The 21,061-nt window shown below is 39.3% G+C and overlaps 4 protein-coding genes across 5 annotated transcripts; 1 reads left to right on the top strand and 3 right to left on the bottom strand.

Annotated features, from left to right (window-relative positions):
• Positions 1–1,227: 1,227 nt before the first annotated feature.
• On the bottom strand, positions 1,228–4,955 carry LOC140790609 (endoglucanase 9). Its single transcript, XM_073140751.1, has 6 exons — positions 4,343–4,955; positions 3,956–4,263; positions 3,412–3,870; positions 2,283–2,418; positions 2,033–2,205; positions 1,228–1,940 (listed from the first exon to the last, which is right to left on the bottom strand). Exons 1-6 carry the CDS (start codon positions 4,725–4,727, stop codon positions 1,542–1,544), a joined length of 1,860 nt encoding a protein of 619 aa, XP_072996852.1. The 5' UTR covers positions 4,728–4,955; the 3' UTR covers positions 1,228–1,541.
• Positions 4,956–6,574: 1,619 nt separating this feature from the next.
• Positions 6,575–10,055, bottom strand: LOC140791290 (putative disease resistance protein RGA1). Its single transcript, XM_073141781.1, has one exon. The coding sequence runs from the start codon at positions 10,044–10,046 to the stop codon at positions 6,672–6,674; it is 3,375 nt and encodes a 1,124-aa protein (XP_072997882.1). The 5' UTR covers positions 10,047–10,055; the 3' UTR covers positions 6,575–6,671.
• A 2,031-nt stretch (positions 10,056–12,086) lies between these two features.
• Positions 12,087–17,550, top strand: LOC140791536 (leucine-rich repeat receptor protein kinase HPCA1-like). Of its 2 annotated transcripts, XM_073142156.1 has the most exons (20): positions 12,105–12,185; positions 12,300–12,444; positions 12,597–12,720; positions 12,804–12,875; positions 13,146–13,220; positions 13,316–13,387; positions 13,478–13,639; positions 13,775–13,849; positions 13,938–14,009; positions 14,134–14,205; positions 14,304–14,372; positions 14,477–14,551; positions 14,645–14,716; positions 14,826–14,966; positions 15,047–15,519; positions 15,597–15,752; positions 15,990–16,126; positions 16,216–16,435; positions 16,535–16,770; positions 16,882–17,550. In XM_073142156.1, exons 2-20 carry the CDS (start codon positions 12,348–12,350, stop codon positions 17,380–17,382), a joined length of 2,901 nt encoding a protein of 966 aa, XP_072998257.1. In that variant the 5' UTR covers positions 12,105–12,185; positions 12,300–12,347; the 3' UTR covers positions 17,383–17,550. The 2 variants fall into 2 exon arrangements, with proteins under 2 accessions (XP_072998256.1, XP_072998257.1); XM_073142155.1 differs by having other exon boundaries at positions 12,087–12,444.
• Positions 17,551–17,858: 308 nt separating this feature from the next.
• Positions 17,859–20,999, bottom strand: LOC140791538 (probable dolichyl pyrophosphate Man9GlcNAc2 alpha-1,3-glucosyltransferase). The gene is made up of 6 exons (XM_073142163.1): positions 20,419–20,999; positions 20,144–20,333; positions 19,798–19,905; positions 19,057–19,218; positions 18,529–18,781; positions 17,859–18,424 (listed from the first exon to the last, which is right to left on the bottom strand). Exons 1-6 carry the CDS (start codon positions 20,805–20,807, stop codon positions 17,982–17,984), a joined length of 1,545 nt encoding a protein of 514 aa, XP_072998264.1. The 5' UTR covers positions 20,808–20,999; the 3' UTR covers positions 17,859–17,981.
• Between the last annotated feature and the right edge of the window lie 62 nt (positions 21,000–21,061).

Genomic DNA, 21,061 nt, shown 5'->3' with positions numbered 1-21,061 from the left:
TTCACCTCTACTTGAGAATTTGAGATACAACATATTTTAGAGTAACTCTTATCAAATCCAGTCCTAAGCCTAGCCCATTCCTTAAATTATTGAGCTAGGCCCAACCCAAGATCAAGTCATTTGAACAAAGCTAATCTTGATTATATATTAAAGGGGCTCATACGAGAATTTTGAATTCGAATCTTAGCAGTATTTATAAATTATCTTAATTAGGACATCATTATCTTGTTTGCAGTTTAAACAACTTTTATTTTTCTCCAGTTGTAAACTGCTCATGACATTGACATTGAAATCTAAGCCTTTTTTCCACTAGGGTGCACTTCTCTACTCTTATGCACGCCTGGATAACTCTTTCTATGAAGGGCCTACACCCATTGTTGCTAGATTCTGAACACATATTGCTTCATATTTCACAACAGACATGAGGTGTGGTTTGATATCGAAGGGAGGAGGTGAGGACAAGAGGGCATGATCACCTCCAAGACTTGAGAACTATCTCTGGACAGTGTTCAAGAGTCTCCTTATGCTTGCATAGATGCATTTAAGGAGTTAACAGAACTAACTATAATGCTGTTCGTCATGTTAGTATTTATGCATGAAAAATATAGAGAAGAGTTTACTATGTACAGCGCAACTGAAACTGTACTTTTTTACTCTTGACATTATAATTTTTGGGGATACTACCTCAGACTTCTTAAACTATTGCTCATTTTTATGTAATCCCCTCATTAATTTTTTTTTCATGGTATATTAATCCTTTTAATTATGTAGAACCTTCAAACCATATCTTTCGTTTGTTGTCGGAATAGTTTCTGTTAAGATCAACATCAAATTTCATTAAAATTAGTTTATGTGAATATAAGAAATAGTTTATAAGGCCTAGGTGTAATTTGCTCTATATTTTTTTTTCCTCAAGTCACCAGCCAAGGACTTGAGATTATCTCAGAGGTGAAAATAAGTGGATTAAATTCGATCTGATCCTGTCTCGTATCCAAAATCTGTATATGATTCGTTTTTACCCATTCTTCTTATCAAATGCAGGCCTAACCCTAGCCAATTCAAGTCATTAGATCAAAGATTATTTTGATTTTCGATCATTTATCGTTTACTTAAGGAAAAATTATATATAGATATCTCCATTAGAGCTTTTAAGCATAGAGCACAGTACTGAGTATTTTGAAACCACTCAGTGGATACAAAATGAATACACGGACAGTATTCAAGAAGTTAATAAAGTCATGGTCAAGTTCTTTACTAATGCCAAAATCCAGCAAGTAAATTATGAGTCCTTTCATGCAATTCGTACTGATAATAATACTGCCACATACTATTACAACAATGTAATATTACATTATATATTTAGACTTCACAGAGCAATGATACAACACTGATACAAAAATTGGTTGAGCCAAACTACACAGAATCAGTTGCTTGCATAAATTTCACCCCATCCACACTGTTAGAACTCTTCATAACCAGGAATGAGAAGAGATTTATTAACCCTCGGGTTGAATGTATACAGAATTTGCTGCGATCCAGTCTCAAGGTTTCCATGGTGCTGGTGGAGGTGGGGGACTTGGAAACATCGGCGGAACTGCAGAGAACATGGTATTCTTGTCCACTCCACTGCCCTCACCAGATAAAGCCACCAATGCAGCAACTAAGCCAGCATTGCCTGCAAGGGTTGGCTCAGTGTAATTGTAGTTGGTGCGCACATCTCGAAAGCCATCGTGCCGATCTGGGCCTGCGACCATAGCTCCAACAATCGTGTTAGGATTTGGCTTTTTTGTATCTCTCCACTTCCATCCTCCTTTGCAGCTATACCTCACACCATTCTTGGGGATCGAAGCACCTCGGTGATGGACATGCTTAGGGAAACGGTTACCGAATCCTACAACATAGCTCATCTTTCGGGGGTTTTTACCTAAAACATAATCGATCTGCAGGAAGAATAAAGAATTTCGTAAAATAGGCAATTATAAAAAGTGAAAATGCTATACTATGACAACAAATTTGCGGCAAGGTAACATACCTGGGTCCTTGCAAAATCACGTAGAACGTCAGTAGAGTAGAAATTGGGGCCACAATACCATCCAGGAGTATCAGCAGCATCCAGGTAGTCACTGTAGAGAGAAGCAAGAAAAGCAGCATTGACTACATACTGAAGGGGCTGTGGTCTTCCATGGTTCAATTGTATCAAGCCACCTGCGATGAAACAGATTAATTTAGTAGTCTTCTTAGGAGCACAAGAATGTGATTTTAAAATAAGAAATGAGTTGAACCTTTCGTTCGGTTGAAAGAGGTGAAAATTGGTAAATAGGAGCACATGATAATGCTTGTTTGATTGTGGAAAGTGCTTAACATTTCTTCATAAGGATAACCAGGACTCAAGAAGAGCCTCAATCTGCTAAGGAGAACCTGGAATCAGAGGAATAATCATCAGAATCCTAGTGACAATAGATACATCAAATATATAATAAAACAGTAAATGTTGCCTGTATGTTAGACCACATGTGCTAAGTACATGATAAGAGATAAGGTAGGTCATAAAAGCTTGGGAAACCTGAAATAAGGCATAATTAGATGGTCATGCAAAATGTCAAATGCAAATATGTTGAACTTCACTTCAGTGTGAGATCCCAGAAATTTAATGTAGTTTACCCCAAGATTTTGGCTGTTAAACTAACAAAGAATTATGTAAATCTGAAGATAAATTCGAGTTCATCTTCCTGATAAGAACAATTTCACAAGCACAACAGGCCCAACTATGAGATCATTTTGCCTTTGGACTGTCAGATAACTACTTTACCCTCAGGCTTGGTTCACAAACATCGGAAGAAACAAGAGGTTTTACGATTTACATCAGATCCATACTGGTCCTATGCTGGTTCAGATCAAGGGAGCTGGAGCAGGCTTATATAAGATGGTGATTAGAAAGACAGGATGTTATTCTAAAACTGAAGTTTCAAACTAAGTTGAAGTAAAACAAGTCTCATCCTCTTGACAAGTCTCCAATTATACACATAAAAGCATGAGATATTTGACATTCCAACTTTTACAATAATCTACAAATTCTAAAAACGCCATCAAACTCATACAGTTATCATAGGATATATGAAAAGGCGATGTTATTTTAATTAAACAAGATCAAGCTCTCACAAAGTCTATCAGAAGAATCATTTTTTAAAGGTTAGGAACTTCCCAAGGATTTAATATTCTCCTCCTGAATACTATGAGAACTGGACAAGTCAAGGAAGTTGACTCTATCAAACTACTTGTTATCAGATCAAGCAAGTTGACTTATTATAGATCTTAAAAATTAGGAATAAGTTGATAATAAATCAACATCATTCAGGTACAATTTCTAATAAAAAAGGAAGAGGTGTGCAGAGTCGAAACCAGCACACTCACCTGAGCACCAGCGAGCTTATTATCCCAGCTGAACACACCATAATCAGGGCCACCCCAGAAAGCTCCGGCATGCTTCGCAAGGACGGGATGAGTTGCCAGATGCAGATACGATGAATTGCCTGTCGCAAGATACATCCACGCCCCTCCCCACACAAATTCATCCCAATAACTAGTCGAATTATAGAAGGAAGAAGCATCCGAACCACCCACGCTGTACCTACCCCTCTGATCCCTCGAGAACTTGAAGGCCGCCGTCGCGCCGTGAACCAGCTTCTGTGAGTAGCTCTTATTGTCCTTGAACACAATAGACGCTGCGGCCAGAGCCGCCGCCATCTCAGCTGCAAGATCCGAGCAACCGTGACACACCGATACCTGCCTTGGGTAGTCGATGTCCTCCGGCCTCATCCAACAATAATGGTCATTCGCAGTAGTTCCTCCTGAAGTGGATCCTGTCCCAACCTATCACCAGTATCACAAAAATCATAAAACAATGGACTTTATTACATCAAAGTGCAAACGATTCATCCAAAGATGCTTCTTTTACCTGGGCGGCTATCCGATCGATTGTATCGGCGGAGGAATTGAAAGTTTTAAGTAGGTAGTCAGCACCCCATTTGATGAGCTCCTTGACATGGCCGAGTTCTCCTGCAGCCTCATACTTCGCGCTGTACTCGATCACGCTCCAGCTCAAAAGGGTCATGGCGAAAGACTGAGGAAAGTTAAACTTAATCGCATCGCCGGCGTCGTAGAATCCCCCAACAAGGCTCCTCCCATAAGCAGGATCAGAGAGCCCATCCTTCATCCCTGAGTTACCCCTCCAGGATACATTGTTATGCCTTGGAAGCCTTCCAGCTGCAGGAACAACACCAAACACCTCATCAAAATACAATATTTCGAACTGGGTACCTCTTAAATTTGAGAAAGAACTCACATTTCTGCGCATTAAAGAACATGAGGGCTTTGTGAAGCGCGAGAGTGTAGTTATCAGGCGGCGGCGGCGGGCGATGGTGGCGAGGAATGGTTTTGACGATGAGGGTGATGAAGCCGGCGAGGGCGGCGGCGGCTACAACGGAGATGACGACCCAAAGAAAGAGCTTGCGGCTCACCATGAGGCAACCCAAGTCGACATACTTCTTCTTCTTGTTGCCCTGGTCCCCTGGCCCGGCAAGGAGCCAGCTTTGCTGGGTCTCGTCCAAAGTCCTCGAGAGAGCCGCTCGATCCAAGTCAAGATTCCGGCTCCGGTCGTCGTCCGTCGCCGAGTCCGCATGCGAGATCTCCAACGGCCCGCCCCATGGATCTCGCCCGTACATGCTCATCTTTGAGGGATTCAAGATACCACCTTTCTCGTTTCCTCTGCTGCTGCTGCTGATGCTTCGTTTCTCGCCTCTTTTGGAGACGGGGAGTGGAGTTTGGAGCCAAGTGAGGTGGGGAAGTTTTGGCAGGGAAGGAAAGGGATAGGATTTATTTTTCCTTTTAAGAAAAGAAAAAGGATTTGATCAGGTGGGGGGTGGTGGGGTTTATTATGTAATCCTTCAGTGTTTAGTTGTAGTGGAGTGGGTGGTGGTGACAGGATGGATAGAGGCTTACTCAAACAGCAACCTAATAAATCTTCCCTTTTTTTTTTAAATCACCTCCTACATTTTACTCATATTACAACAAACATCCTCTTTATTTATCAGGACATTCTCTACAAACAAAGGGCAATTAATATTTCTCTAAAATAGACCGTACATATTGTGTTTATTACCGTTTACACTCTGCTTTTAACTATTTTTTCAGTTCAAGAGCTGTATTTTTAATATATATATATATATATATATATAGTCCTTCAAATTGTGATAATTTGTTGGATTTGAGGAGTATCCTTAAAAAAAAAGAGTTTTAACGAAGAGTTCTCTGTAATTTAGAAAAACAAAAATATAAATAATGAAAAAATAAGCATATAATGTAGGGTGTAAAATGAAAACAAAAACATTGACAATGATTTCCAAAAGAACTTTTCTCCTTATAAATTGGGTAGTTGTTGGTGAGCCTAGGAGTAGTGAGGGATGAACAGGCCACAGCTATCTAACAACTGGGAGTCTTGGAAGGCGACAGCAGACAGCAACGTTCTCCAGTCTCGTTGTTGGAAATCATATACCGTAGCAGGAAAGCGAAGCCAAGGTTGGTTGTTGGTTTACTGCCTACTGGTGGTGGAGTTCTAAGACTAGAGTTTTGTTTCGAGGTGCTTTTCGCTAAAAAAAAAAAAGAGAGTATATTTATTACGATGGACAGCTGGAGACAGGAGGGTTTGAGTGGTGGCGTTGAAGGATTGGATTGAGTAAAAAAAAAGTGGTCAAGGGGTAGGGGGTAAGGTATGTCGTGGGACGACAACGTTCAATGTCTTCGACCAGGGTGGGGGGTTTGTGGTTCGATGGATGGAACTTGGAAGGCATTAAATTATAGCAGCTGCATGTGAACGGGGGATAGGATCCTAAGAAAGGTGTCGCTGTGGTCTCTTCTATAAGAGGATTCCTTATTGGGCTTGGGTTGTTCAATGGCACAACACTGCTAGTTTGGCCCATGATAGTTTTGCCCTCGTTTTACTTTTTGTTGCAGTTTTAAACTTGTGAGGATTATTTTATCCTTATTTTAGAGAGAATGTAATTATCCAATTGATGACGGATTATTTTTACCACCAGGATCAAAACAGTAAAGATAGTCTAGAGAATTTTAGTCATTAATTAGGAATTCCTGGAGAACATTAACTCTATCTATGACTCTGGATTCATCCATTTATATATGGGTCGAATTAAAAGGGCCAACTGAAGTGTATCAAACTAAGATTGCCACCTAGATGTAATCTTGTGTGCTCCCAATTGAGAAGCCAATTAGGGTCCATTTCAGATATGAGAGAACTGCGCTTCTATGATTGGATTATAGTTAGAGCATATAAACCCAAGTACCTAACTCCTAATTTGGAGGCAATGCCACTAAAGGGCAATATATATATATATATCCTTCTTTCCAATTTAAACGGTCTCCATCTCTCCTTCATGTCCATGTTCTGAATATTGTTGAGTAAGATTTTTTTTTTTTAATCCTAGTTCAATTCAAATTCTCTTTATTTATTTCTTTTACAATGAGCGGTGAGAGCCTAAAAATGTAATATGCTGAAACTTCATAAAAGTATAATACATCAAAAGATAGTGATTATTTATTAAGTATACAGTATATTACAACAAACAAAAAGAAGCAGCAAAAGCAAAAACATTTTATGCTCAAAGAAAAATGGCTTTTCCTCCAGCGTCCTTCCATGTCTTCACCTCGGCACTCTGTAACAGAGCATTACTATTATTGGGCAAGGTCAAGCAGACAACTGATGGTGGAATACGTGGCCGGATTCGCAAGCTGGGACACTTGTTGATGTACAAATCTCTAAGACAAGGGAAGGCACAGCATGTTTCTCTTTCTCTGTTGTTGTCGTTGTCGTCGTCTTCCGTCACCCATTCTTCGAGATTCGGCATGTTACTGAGAAGAAATTCTTCCAGAGAGGGGAACGATGTTGCTCTGTCACTTCCATATCCACACAAGTCTATTGTACTGATGCTCCTTATTCTTGGCATGGACCTTAATTCTATCTTTCGAAGGTGACGCAGCTGGCCAAGCACAGGAACGCAATCGCAGTTTAACATGCCTGACAGTTTGATCTCGACCAAGTTTGGGAGAAACTCATCCGTCTCTTTCACCATCCAGCTGGGGAAGTTGACTCCCAAGAAATCCGAGATCTTCAAGAACTTCAAGTTACGGTGCGGCACGAGGTGGTGTAGAATGGCTGCATGATCAGTACCGCTCTGTTTGTCGAAGTTCCAATTCAGAGTTAGTGATTGGATCTCTTTCTCCTTAAAGTTTGCTCTCTTAGCATCATCTGGGTCCACTCCGCATTTGAAAAGTATTTCTAAATCACCAGTGAGAAGATTCAGATGTTCCAACTCTGCAATGTTGCACCCTCTGCTTCTAGAGCTGCTGGCCCTGCCGCCCTCGACTACTGTATCACCCACAATGAACTTGTGCAGTCCTCGGAGTTTGGTCAATCGGCCAATTCTACTCGGCATATGGTCTAACAGGCAATTTGTGAGATCTAGTGTTTCCAAGTTGATGAGGTTGCTCAAAGTTTCTGGTAGTACTTCAAATCGACAACTATGAAGGATTAAAGTTTGTAGGTTCTGAAGATTGCCAATTGACTTGGGTAATTGTCGAAGTGACGAGCAATATGCGAGATCTAGTGTTTCCAAGTTGATGAGGTTGCTCAAAGTTTCTGGTAGTACTTTAAATTGACAACTACGAAGGATTAAAGTTTGTAGGTTCTGAAGATTCCCAACGGATTCAGGTAATTCTAGGAGACTAGAACAGTTCGAGAGGTCTAGATGTTTCAAGCGCTTAAGGTGCCCGAAGGATTGGTGCAGTGTTTTAAGCCTAAAACAGCCATGTAGGTTCAAGGAACGTAAATTTATGAGGCTCCAAATGGATTCAGGCAGTTGTAGAAGTTCATAACAACCTGATAGATCAAGGTAAAGCAATCTATGAAGGTCTCCAATAGAAGGGGGAAGAGTGGATATATTCAAACAGCCTGAAAGGTTCAAAAGGTAGAGCTTTTGGAGTTCACCAATAGTTGAGGGCAGTTCGTTGATCGGACAGTCTCGGAGGTTCAGCACCTCCAAGTTCCAGAGTTTCACAATTGGACCTGAACTTTGAATTGTAGACTCTGAAGCGTCTAGGTACCTCAGTTGTTTCAACTCACCTACTGAGGTTGGTAGCTCATCAAGGAAACATCCACTTAAATCCAAGACACGTACATATCTAGTCTGTGAGAAGGCATCGTCAGGAAGAGGAACTAATAGACGTGTCCGGAAGTGCAGTGCTCTTGCCTTCTTGGGTAAAGCTTTTCGAAGCTTTGATGGGTCATCATATCCGATGATTGAAGCATAGCGACACTCTTTGACATTTCTTGTGGTCTCCTTTCCTGCCGCTACAGCTAACACTTCATCGCCAGCAATGGATCGTGCAAAGTCATATACCAAGTCATGCATCTTGTACACTAAGTCTCCAGTTTTCTCATGCGCTTTTCTGTCTTGAAGAAATGATACTGATAGCAGATCGTTGACGTAACTTTCACCAATCTCTAATGACCTGCTCTCTCTTTGCGACTGGATAAATCCTTGAGCGATCCATTGCTGGATCAACTTATCCTTCTCTAGCCCAAAGGATTTAGGATATATGGAGCAGTAGAAGAAGCATAGTTTTAGAGGAGAGGGCATGTACTGATAGCTTACCTTTAATGACGCCAAGATTTTATTCTCAGATAGTTGCCCATTCTCATATTGTTGCTCAATCTCCCAGATTCCGTTGTCTCTGACATCCTTCCATGCTTCCTCCCCACTCGCTCGACGAAGCGTGCCGCCGAGAGCGTTAGCCGCCAAGGGTACACCTCCACATTTCCTGACGATCTCCTTTCCTATTTTCTCCAGACTCGGCGTTCTCTGTCCACCACCTTGCCCAAATGCCCTTTGCTCGAACAACTTCCAACAATCATCGTCAGATAGATACGTCAAACTATGTGGGTTTTCAGTGCCACTCATCATCTTAGCAACTTGTAGACTGCGGGTGGTCACTAGAATTCTGCTCCCGCTGTTGCCAACTTCTAGCATCAGCTTCAATTTCTCCCATTTGTCCTCATCTTCATTCCACACATCATCCAACACCATCAGATATCTCTTGCCATGCAATAAAATTTTCACGCATTGACTGGTCGACTCTAAGTCGTCAAAATCGCATCTCTGTCCAGACCCTGATGATACAATAGCATTAGCTAATTTTTTCACATCAAATTCCATAGCATGAACCCAAATCTTTAGATCGAAGATGCTCGTACTAGCATCATTAAAGATCAATTTGGCGAGTGTCGTCTTCCCCAGGCCCCCGATGCCGACTATGGAGATGACGGAGACATTCGTCTTGCTATCAGTGGCCAGCAACCTTTTAATTATCTCCCCCTTCTCTGCTTCTCTCCCTAACACTTTAGTTCCCTCAACAAGGGAGAAGGTCTCGCGCTTTTTAATCTCTTCTTGCTTATCAGTGACACTTTCCGCCTTCAGAGCGTACTTGCTCTTCTCTTCTGCAATCTTTTGTAATCGCTCCCTCATCTTCTTCATTTTGTGGGCCATGCTGTCACGAGAGGTGAGCGGATTGGATCTGGAGAAGAACCGTTTCACCTTCTTGGACGCCGCGCTGTCCTCTGGTTTCTTCTGGGTGTCGAAGTCGTTGAGCATGTCCTCGATGTCATATGCCGCAGCTTTGAGGCTCTTCAACCAGAGGCGCACCGACTCATCATTGATCGATCGCCTCTCGGCATCCTTTAAGACGGCCTGAAGAGTGCGCAGGGTACCCTTGATGTTCTCCAGATCTTGCTCGAAGTTCCAGAGCAATCCAAGATCGGCCCACAGACCGGAGCTTAACTTGCTAACTAACTCCCTCAAAACAACGAAGGCAAGTTGCTCTCCGACCATCGTCTGATTGCTAGCTAGACCTCCTCCTTGTCTCAGAGACTCAGAAGTAGAAAATAGTGGTGATAAAGTTTGAGTTCCCAATTTTCTCATTAAACTAGAACCACAATTTTTGGCACGACTTCGCTCATTGTTCTAGTCAACACGCGGAGTACAAAACCAAAACTCTTAATTCTTTTGTCGGCCATATAACATTGTAGTTATCATCACAAGCCTTGCTTACGCTCTGCTCAAAATTAATTTTTTTAATTTAAATTTTAAACTCGAGTTAAATTATATTAAGTCTAAGCTGAGTTCGAGCCTAAATTGAATATATTTTCAAGTTAAATTCAAATCTGAGCCCAAGTATAAAACTAAATTATTTTTAAGCCAGAGTCTATCAAACTTATCTTTAGATCAAATTAAGCTATTTTTCAAATTTATTGGAGAGTGGAGAGCATTAAATGCATCCCAGGATCCTCAAAAACCCATAGTAAGGCAAATAAACTGAAAGTTATCTATTTGTATCTGTATTAGGATTATGAACTTCCATTTCCTAATAAAAGTTGATTGATGAAATGTCTTTGTTCCCTCAATTATGCATTATTTTTTTACTTTTATCCCTTCATATTTTCCTATATAACTCAACTCCTTCCACTATCCATAATCATTGCATAGATCATTCTATTAGTCCGCCATTAGGATTTCCACTAAAATATTATTTTAGATAAACTATCCCTTTTTCAACCTCTTATCCTTAAATTTTTCTAAAAACCCTAATCCTAAGCTCTAAACTCTCTTCTCTTAACTACGGATCCTAGACTCTCATTCTTTAATTCTTCTTCTTTAAAGACATTTCCTCTTCCTCCTCTTTCTCATAAAACATAACACTAAAATAAAATTCCAACCACCCACCGGCACCACACATCATTCTTTAGGATTAGAGAGATATTAATACGGTGGGTCACATATCACCAAAGGAAAATGTGATTTTTTTAGGAGATTAATTTGTAAAGAAAAATAAGATATGAAGAGGTGAAAATAAAAATTACTTATAGTTGAAGGGTTAAACCATGTGTGTATATATATATATATATATATATATATATATATATATATATATATATATTAATGTTAGAAAGCGACAACGTTGATTTCTTCCAAATTAATCATCATCTTGTGTCCTTTTTTCTTGCTGTGGCTCAAAGCCGAAATGATTGAAAGCAAGACTAACAAGTCTTCTTCTTTTTATAATTTTATTTGATCAAAGACTAAATAAGTTCAAACTAATCTTTGCCACTAATATGGCACGAACTATGCCAACAAATTCTAAACAATATATATGTATATATATATATCAATAACTACTAGAGATTCTTGGGTAATAAAACTTGGTCATTATTATAACTGTTATTTTTGCCGTAAGTAACACTCACTATCTTTTCTCATTATTATCTCCGAAAAGATTAGTTAAGAAAAGTAAACGATTTCTTGACTGTGAGATTAAGTAAAAGACACACTTCATCTAGCACCATACCAACTTCCATATTTTTATACCCCTAATTAATGTATTAAGTTCAATTTCTTCCAAAATAATTCTTCTTTCTTAAATGTTAACATGTGTGAATTATTCTGATGTTACGATTTTTATTTCAAATTAGACTGTAACATCCACTTGTTCAGATCTTAGTACTGGAAATACAATTTTTAAATTGAGTTAAAATATATATTTTAACTTCTGTTGTACACTTTTGTATTACTAAGCGCTGACTTATTAATTATTAAAAAGAGTTATTTAAGTTATTTTCATCATCATCAAAGAGGTTTATATTTGTAATAGTGATAAAAAATTAAAAAAGAACAGATGCTTGTCTGTCAAAGAAAACAAATAAAAGGAAACAAAAAGAGGCTCCATGTGTTCATACAAATATTAAAATATATCTACAACTTGTTTGTGATTCAATGGTTTCTTTGGGTCTCATTTCAATCATACATCTATGAAGTTTCCATCCATCCACAATTCCACACATTCACACTATTTATTACGCCAGCCTTGACTTGTAGCAGACTAGCAGTGTCTGCATGGGTAATTGGACCCACACAAACGACTCTTCCATTAATATCAATCGAAGCATAGCATGACCACTTTATCCCATCATCTTGCCTTAGGAATTGGGAATTGGTAACAAGTCTATTTTCTCAAATGAAGGCTCAAAGCCAATTGATCCAAACTTGATTGGCTTTCAAGACAAGGCAAGACTTTTGGGCAAAGTATCTCTTTGCTCAAACTTCCAGCCTTATGATTTTGCTCCTGAATCCAGAGATCATGATGAATGGAATGATGGGTTGGTTGGTTGGTTGTTGCAGTTTGTGACCTACTAGTTAAGTAAGCTGCATCTGATACCCAGCTGATCCATGGAGTTGAAAATTCCAAGAGCTACTGAGATGAGGACATTGCTTGTGTTGTTGTTGGTATCCACTCTCAGTTTTGGTACTACAGATGCCCAAGATAGTAAGTCTCTTTAGTTTAGCTCTTATTTCTAGCAAATTTGAGAGAATATTTGTCTAGGAACATAGTATTGGCCTGAATGATCTGTTCTTCTAAGAAAGAGCAAAAAGCTAGATTATTTAAGGGCTAGTGATGAGCCATGGACTAAATTGCAGCTGCTATTCTCCGAGCTTTGATGGATCAATGGCAGAACACACCACCAAGTTGGGGGCAAACAGATGATGCTTGTGGTACTCCATGGGAAGGAGTAGGTTGCAGCAATTCTAGAGTGACTTCCCTGTGAGGCCCTTTGATTTCAACATGTCAATTGCTTGTAATATTTCACTATCTAATTTATTCTAAGCTAATCTTTACATTTCCAGGAAATTGTCGACTATGGGAGTTAAAGGTACATTGAGTGGTGATATAGGGCAGCTCAGTGAATTGCAATACTTGTAAGTGTAAATTTTCTTTTGTTGAGTTAATTCTTATGTTACCACATAACAACTAGATTAGAATGTCTGGGTTTTAGCTGTTTCTAGGAATACCAAAGTCTAAACGAGGTTTTAAGATGTCGATTTCCCCAAAAGAACAGTAGAATGTTTTGCTATTGTCAATTTTCTGTTTTTTCTGCATGTGTATGAGGCACATGCATGTGTCTTCAAGCTTTGTGAGCCAAATTTTCTTCTGAATTCATAAATTCATGTTCTAAATTTTACACACAGGGATCTGTCGTTCAACATGGATCTTGGTGGTACGCTTACTAAAAATATTGGAAATCTGAAGAAGCTTACCACATTGTAGGTCCAATAAATACAAATGCAAATTTAGTTCAATTCAAGCTTACCTGCCAAATCATGTCATTAACTTGTTTCTTGTCTGGTTTACTTTGTAGGATCTTGGCAGGTTGCAGCTTCAGCGGTAGAATCCCAGATGAGTTAGGAAACCTAGGAAGACTTTATTACTTGTAAGAATAATGAATTTCCACTGCCCTGGTTTTTAATTTTCTGATTCAGTATCAGACATGTAGTAATAATCAAATATATGGTTCATGCAGGGCCTTGAACTCAAACAAGTTCACCGGTAAAGTACCTGCTTCCTTCGGTAACCTTTCCAATCTTTACTGGCTAGATGTCGCCGACAACCAGTTAACTGGGCCTCTTCCCATATCAACTAACACAACCCCTGGATTGGACAAACTCATCCATACCAAGCACTTGTAAGTGATTTGTTTACTTTATCATTCTTCAAACAGACTAAGAAATATTGGAAGCTTGTATTCCAGATCAATAAATTCTATTCGCTACTTCTGAAATTATTACAAATGGTTGTGTCTATGTTGTATTCATGACAGCCACTTCAACAAGAATCAGTTATCAGGGCCCATTCCAGAAGCCCTTTTCAGCTCCGATATGACTCTGATACATGTGTAAGTTGCTTAGATCTTTTTTCTACATTCTTTCATTTTAGTTCAGAAATTTTTCCTGACCCTTAATCCCTTACTGGTGCCATGGCAGACTTCTTGATGGAAATCGATTCACTGGAACAATTCCAACTTCTTTAGGACTTGTTCAAACACTTGAAGTTGTGTAAGTGTTGTTCATCCATATCAATTCTCACAGCCGGTGCTGTCCATTGAATTTAGTAATTGTCTTCCAAATTCCAGTTCATTGGATAGGGTGGACTCAATTTGTTTTGCAATGTTTTTAACAGTCGACTCGATAGGAATTCCCTGACAGGCTCAGTTCCTTCCAATTTAAACAATCTTACAAACGTCAATGAACTGTAAGCTATCTGATAACCAACTGCCGTAAATAAAACCATCAACAATTAGTTTGTGTCTCAACTAGTTATTACTAATTCCTCAATTGGATATCTTTCAGTAACTTGGCAAATAACCAGTTAACTGGAGCAGTACCAGATCTGACAGGGATGAATGTGCTCAATTACGTGTAAGAACTTGAGTAAACTGCTGCTATTTCTCTCCTTTATCCCTTTACCCCTTCCTTATACTACTTTAACTTGAACGGTAAGAATTATCTCATATGATCCACAGAGATTTGAGCAACAACACTTTTGATCGTACGGAGAGTCCAATTTGGTTGTCAGAACTGCAATCCCTCACTGCTCTGTAAGCTCTGTTAGAACCTGTTAATATAATGCACATCATACTATCAACTCTATGGGTATTTAAGATTAAGCATTCTTTTTGGTGGTCATTTAGAATTATTCAATCTGGACGGCTTTATGGGAAAATTCCACAAGAATTATTCAGCACTCCTCAGCTGCAACAAGTGTAAGTTTAGGACTATCCATTGATTGGAGAAGCAAGAAATGAGATCAAAAACTATTTGCAGTCGATTATTCTTTCATGTCTATTTATCTGTTATGAAAACCTTTGGTAGGATTCTCGATTACAATGAATTCAATGGTACTCTTGACTTGGGTACCAGCATCAGCCAGCAACTACAGATTGTGAGTTTCAAAAATAATAATTTCACGTCACTTACTGTGCCAAACCAGGCTGACTACAATGGAACTCTTGTGTAAGCAGTTATAGTATTTAAGCATACTATAGTTCACATATTAAATTTTTGTTCATCTCATCAAATGCGTTTAATTTCAGACTTGTGGGCAATCCTGTTTGCAATCATCAGTTGTCCAACACATTATATTGCAATCTTGCACAAAAACCATCAACGCCTTACTCTACAAGTCTTGCAAAGTGTAATTCAAACACATGCCCCCCTGATCAGAGTCTCAGCCCTCAAAGTTGCAGTTGTGCATATCCATATGAGGGAGTTATGTTCTTCAGAGCACCTTTATTCGGAGATGTAACAAACAGCACAGTGTTCCAATTACTGGAGATGAGCTTCTGGACAAAACTTAACCTGACTCCTGGTTCAGTGTTTCTTCAAGACCCCTTCTTTAATGGTGATTCCTATCTGCAAGTTCAAATAAAACTCTTCCCATCTACTGGAGCTTACTTCAACCGGTTGGAGATTATGCAAATCGGGTTTGATTTGAGCAACCAAACTTATAAGCCTCCAAAAATGTTTGGACCATACTACTTCATTGCGTCTCCCTACCCCTTTCCAGGTACAAAATTTATTCTCTTCCCTTGACAAGATGATTCAAATAACTTTATTTGTTTTCACAAGGGAAATTGTTGGCAGATGCTGGAGGCGGCAGCTCATCAAAGAATACTGGCTTGATAGCTGGAATAGCAGTTGGTTGTGCTGTTCTGGTCCTTGCACTTGTAGGAGCAGGCATCTATGCCACAGAGCAAAAGAGAAAGGCTCAGAGGGCTATGGAACTAAGCAGACCATTTGGTAATCTTCCTAACAGAAAGATTGGTTGTCTCCATTTAAAACAAGAACAATGGCATTTCCAATAATTGAAGGCCAATAAGAATACACGTTAGACTAGAACTTACATATAAGCCAGGAATGAAAACATATGCCACTCAGAATGACTTAAAGAAAGAAATAGATACAGTTACTTCATATTGTATCAGGAGGAATACTATCGTTTATGACACCTACAATTTCTGAATGTGTTAACTTCAGCATCATGGGCTCGTACCGAAGAGAGTGGTGGTGCACCACAGCTGAAAGGAGCAAGATGGTTTTCTTATGGTGAACTCAAGAAGAGCACCAACAACTTCTCAGAATCTAATGAAGTAGGATCTGGAGGATATGGCAAGGTTGATAATAGTCCAGGAGTCATAATTTGAACTCACTATTGTATTTGACCATGCTGTTATGTTATATGACTACTTTATTACTGCTTCAGGTGTACAGAGGAATGCTTTCAAATGGGCAACTAATTGCAATCAAGAGGGCTCAGCAAGGATCCATGCAAGGTGGGCATGAGTTCAAGACTGAGATTGAGTTGCTATCTCGTGTTCATCACAAAAATCTAGTAGGTTTAGTCGGTTTCTGTTTCGAACAAGGGGAGCAGATGCTGGTATATGAGTTCATTCCTAATGGATCGCTGCGTGATAGCCTCTCTGGTATGTTTAGCCAACATATATGTGAAAAAACTCTTAAATAATCCTTGTTCATACTTCTGCAATTTTTCACTTCTTTTCATGCTATAATTCTCAATACAGGAAAGAATGGGATATATCTGGATTGGAAGAGGAGACTTCGAATTGCACTTGGCTCAGCAAGAGGATTGTCTTACCTTCATGAACATGCTGACCCTCCAATAATCCACAGAGATGTGAAATCAACTAATATCCTACTGGATGAAAACTTAACTGCAAAGGTTGCAGATTTTGGTCTCTCCAAGCTAGTGTCAGATAGTGAAAAGGGACATGTTTCTACCCAAGTAAAAGGAACATTGGTGAGCATCACTTTTATTTAAGTCAATGGTCTCAAAGTACACCATCTTATGGTATTTTCGCCAACAAGAAATAGTAGAAGGCAAAATTCTGATAGTTTTGTATCTTTACAGGGTTATCTTGATCCCGAGTATTACATGTCGCAGCAGCTGACTGAGAAGAGCGATGTTTATAGCTTTGGTGTGGTAATGTTAGAGCTAGTAACTGCTAGACAACCAATTGAGAAAGGTAAGTATGTTGTTAGGGAGGTGAAGAGGTTGCTAGATACGAATGATCAAGAATACTATGGCCTGAGGGAGATTATGGATCCAAGAATTACGAACATGAACTCTCTCGTAGCCTTCAGTAAGTTCGTACATTTGGCTCTGCAATGCGTGGAAGAATTAGCTGCCAACCGGCCAACGATGAGCGATGTTGTGAAGGAAATTGAGATGATGTTGCATAATGATGGACTGAACACAAACTCAACTTCTGCAGCTTCTTCTGCAACAGATTTTGCGAATAGTAAGGGTCGTCATCCTTATAGTGATTCATTTCCAAGAAAGGAAGTAAGCAACAATTCTTTCGAGTATAGCGGCGGATACATATTCACAGCAAATGTTGAACCCAAATAGCAAATCCTTTTACCCTTTTCATTTCCTTTTCTTTATTTTTTCCTTTCAACTCATCCGATTCAAACTTCTTAATTGGAGCTTCTTTTGTTAAGATATATATATATATATATCAAGTTGTTAAAGAATATGCAATATTTCAAATTTTTAGTAATGCTTAAACTTCGTGAACCACTATAGCATTTTTTTTCTTCTATTTTTGGTGAAATCACCTTTCAAATTGACAGTCAAATCTCTTAACAATTTGGTTAAACTTGCTATCATGCTTGCCTTAAATGCAATTTTGTTCAAAATTAAGTCACACTGTAATGATCTGCACAATATACACCTACATTACGCCAAGATAGGCCACATAGGCATATCTGTTTTAAGGAAAAAGAATCTAAATAGCACTTGCTCGAAATTAGGCAATTGACTAACAACCGGCAGTCAGCTAGAAGTAAATGATAAAAAAAATTACATAAACGATACGCAGATGCTAAAAGTAACAGATGTTTCGAGCAATTCACAGGAAAAAATAATAATTTCATCATTGGAAGATCGAATACAACATCTCAAAGAATCTGTTAAATGGAGAGAAAAAAAAGTCCTACAATCTCAAATTAAATATCCTTTTTTACTCTTACTGACCAAGAGGAGGAGTCCAATAACATCCATTGCCTCTTATTGGTGTACAAAGTCAAAACCACGAACTGGGAAAAGCAAAGAAGCATAATTAAGGCCTCAAAGAGAAAAGGATACTTCTCGGGAGGCCGCACTCTCAAGTAAATGAAATACAGTATCAAGGAGCATAACAATGGAAGGGCCAGAAGTGCTTTCCTTATATGAAAACTGTTTGTCTTCGTGCCACGGCTTCTATCAGGAGAGTAGAAAATAAAACCAAAGAGAGAAAGAACAGCAATGTATTGTAGCATAAGATGATCACGGCGTATAAGTGGGAACATCGACAGAAGAGAATAATATATGAACCACCCATAAAGCAGAGGCTCCTGTAGTCCTAAAAGGCTTGCAGGCAAAAGAGGCAGCAAAATCGACTTCTCGTGCACTGAAAGTTATCCACATGCACAGCACCACAACAACCATAAATTTTCATGCAGAAAAAAAAAGCGTACCACAGGAAAAGTTGTAATAAGAAATAAGAAAACATACCTTGGAAAGAGAACAGATAGAAGGAAAATGAGCTATTCAAAAGAGCATAGAGGAAGCCAAGATTGCTTGGAAACTTTATTTGCTGAACAAATGAAGGCAAAAAGGCCAAGACTGTGGTTAGGAAACTCAGCAGTTTCAGTGACTGTACTGTGAACAATCTCCTCCACTTAATAAAAACTGAGGTGCTGCACCAAAAGTTGGCAACATAATCTTCAAATAACCCTCTCTCAAAGGGAGCTAATCTTGAAAGAACCTGGTTACAACAGAAAAGGAGACCTTTAGCAATAATAACTAACTGAGAAAAAGAAGCAACTGAAATTAAGCTAAGAAGGGGCTTCTGCTTGCATCAGAAGTAGAGATCAACAGCTGAAAATAAAATATTATGAGCTAAATGCAAGACTCATTATCCTGACTAGGCTAAAACTTTTAGGTAATAATAGACATGCCAGACTTAATTAAAAAACAAAGGACAACTGTGGAAGAATGCTGGTTTGAAGGTAAACAAGATGTTACATATGCATTTGTTACCTCGATGGCAGCTTCCAAAGAATGTAAATAAGGCCACCAAACAATTGCAAATGTTGCTAAGACCACAAAACCCAGTTTCATGATCTCAACAATTGGATTTTTCCGCTTCAGGCATTTACCGAGAAGATGGCTGAAGAATGCTGGTGCAAAATATAAACTCATCTGGAAGTCAAAGAATTCATGTTATAAAAAACAAAAACTGAAATATAGCAATCTTATATAGTTGCCATTTATTACATAATAATTTTAGTCTGTGGGCGACTCTTCTCTAGTATAATTGGGCGTCTACTGATTCCTATACATATTATATCAAATACCACTCAAAAATGTAAAATTTCTTGGAGCTCGTAACAATGAAACCAAATCATCCGTAACCACGGTAAAGCAGAGTATATTAGTAATTTGGAGTCCTTCAAACTTCAAAAGAAGTAGCAGAACATAAAAGAAGCAATTCATTCATTTAAATTTCCAATTCTTTTATCCTCATCTTGTTGTCTATGAATGCTTTGAATAATAAATGAGAAGCAAATTCATGAAATAGAAGCATCTTTTGTGTATTAGTTTCTACCAGTATTCATATTTAATCTTACCTTCTCTTTAGACATAGGGTAAAAAAAAACTAATTTCTTCCCAAAAAGGAAACGTGACAATATTATCAATTAAATTTCTGGTCTTTAAACACCATCAGCTGCTCCTTCCCTAACCTCCTACTTGTAATCCAATGGGAATTTAGAAAGAGACCTGCTTGTGATTGATGGCAAGAGTGAAGAGAGCAGATGCAACAAGCTCGTTACTTGACAAGACAGCAGCAATGGCTCCAACTGTTAGTCCCAGGCTGATGCAGTTGTACTGAAAGAAGGCACAATTAGAACCATCTCAGCAGTGTAAATGAAAAATACATATCGAAATGGGAAAAAATAACTTAAGAGGTTGCAGTGTAACTGATGCTTATCATACGACCATATTCCCTTCTAACCATTATATGTCAACAAAAATATCTAACACGAGGTTTACAAGACGATTCTAAATCATAACATTCCAAAATTATAAGTTCTTGATAACAAACATCTCAAACAAAACTCCATACCTGAAAATGCCCATGATCGATCAGAATCAAACACGGATTGATCAAAATCATCGCAAGCAGCCACATCATCGACCCTCCTCCTCCTACTCCTCCTTGATCCCTCCGAGAATATACCCAAACAAAGTAAAGAGCCGCCGGAAAAAACACAACCAGATCGGACAACAGAACCGTCCACCTCATCAGCAACTTCCTACAAAGACAAACCAAGGCCTCTCTAAATTCCTGGACCTGTTCACATCAACCGGACGAAAAGCACAACAAGGTGAGATCTTTACGACTCCGGCGACTCGTAACCACGAGAAGAGCCAAGCGCGACGGCTTTGGGAATCGAGGCGTTGAGCAGGAGGCCATGGAAGCGGCTCTGGTAAGCGGAGAGAGGAGGGTAGTCGAGGCCCCAATAGGAGAGGTCGTTAGCGGAGGAGTTCCGGTACCAAGAAGAGGGAGGAAGATGGAGGGTGAGCTCCATCCAATGGCGCTGCGCCTCGTAGTCGCCGTACTTGGGCGGGGTGCCCTGGCCGGAGTAGGGACCAAGAGAGACAAGGAAGCGGACGAGTAAGGAGAAAAGGGAGATGACTATGGAGGTTGGGATTGGCGCGGGAGGAGATGGAAACAGGAAATAGGGAGCAGGGGTTGAAGGTGTTGGGTTCGGTTTCTTCTTCGCCATTGAGATCTCGGTAGTTCTCGGATACCAGTCGCAGCTATTAACCCTGGATTTCCTTTCGTTTCACTGCTTGCTTAATAGTTTGGGGAGGCTCGCTTTACTGGCCCTGAAGCCCAAGCCCGAAAGCCCACTCCTGTTTGTGTGTACATATATATACACACACACATACACACACACACAGATCAAACTTAGGAATTATATCATTTGATTTGGAGCTTAGCTTTTTATAAAGCTATAATTCTTCTTCTTTTCTTTGA

The sequence above is a fragment of the Typha latifolia genome, chromosome 6 (genome assembly GCF_019914945.1).
Source record: "Typha latifolia isolate L0001 chromosome 6, TyphaL0001v2, whole genome shotgun sequence".
NCBI classification, from domain to species: domain Eukaryota; kingdom Viridiplantae; phylum Streptophyta; class Magnoliopsida; order Poales; family Typhaceae; genus Typha; species Typha latifolia.
This window is presented reverse-complemented; position numbering and strand designations above follow the sequence as displayed.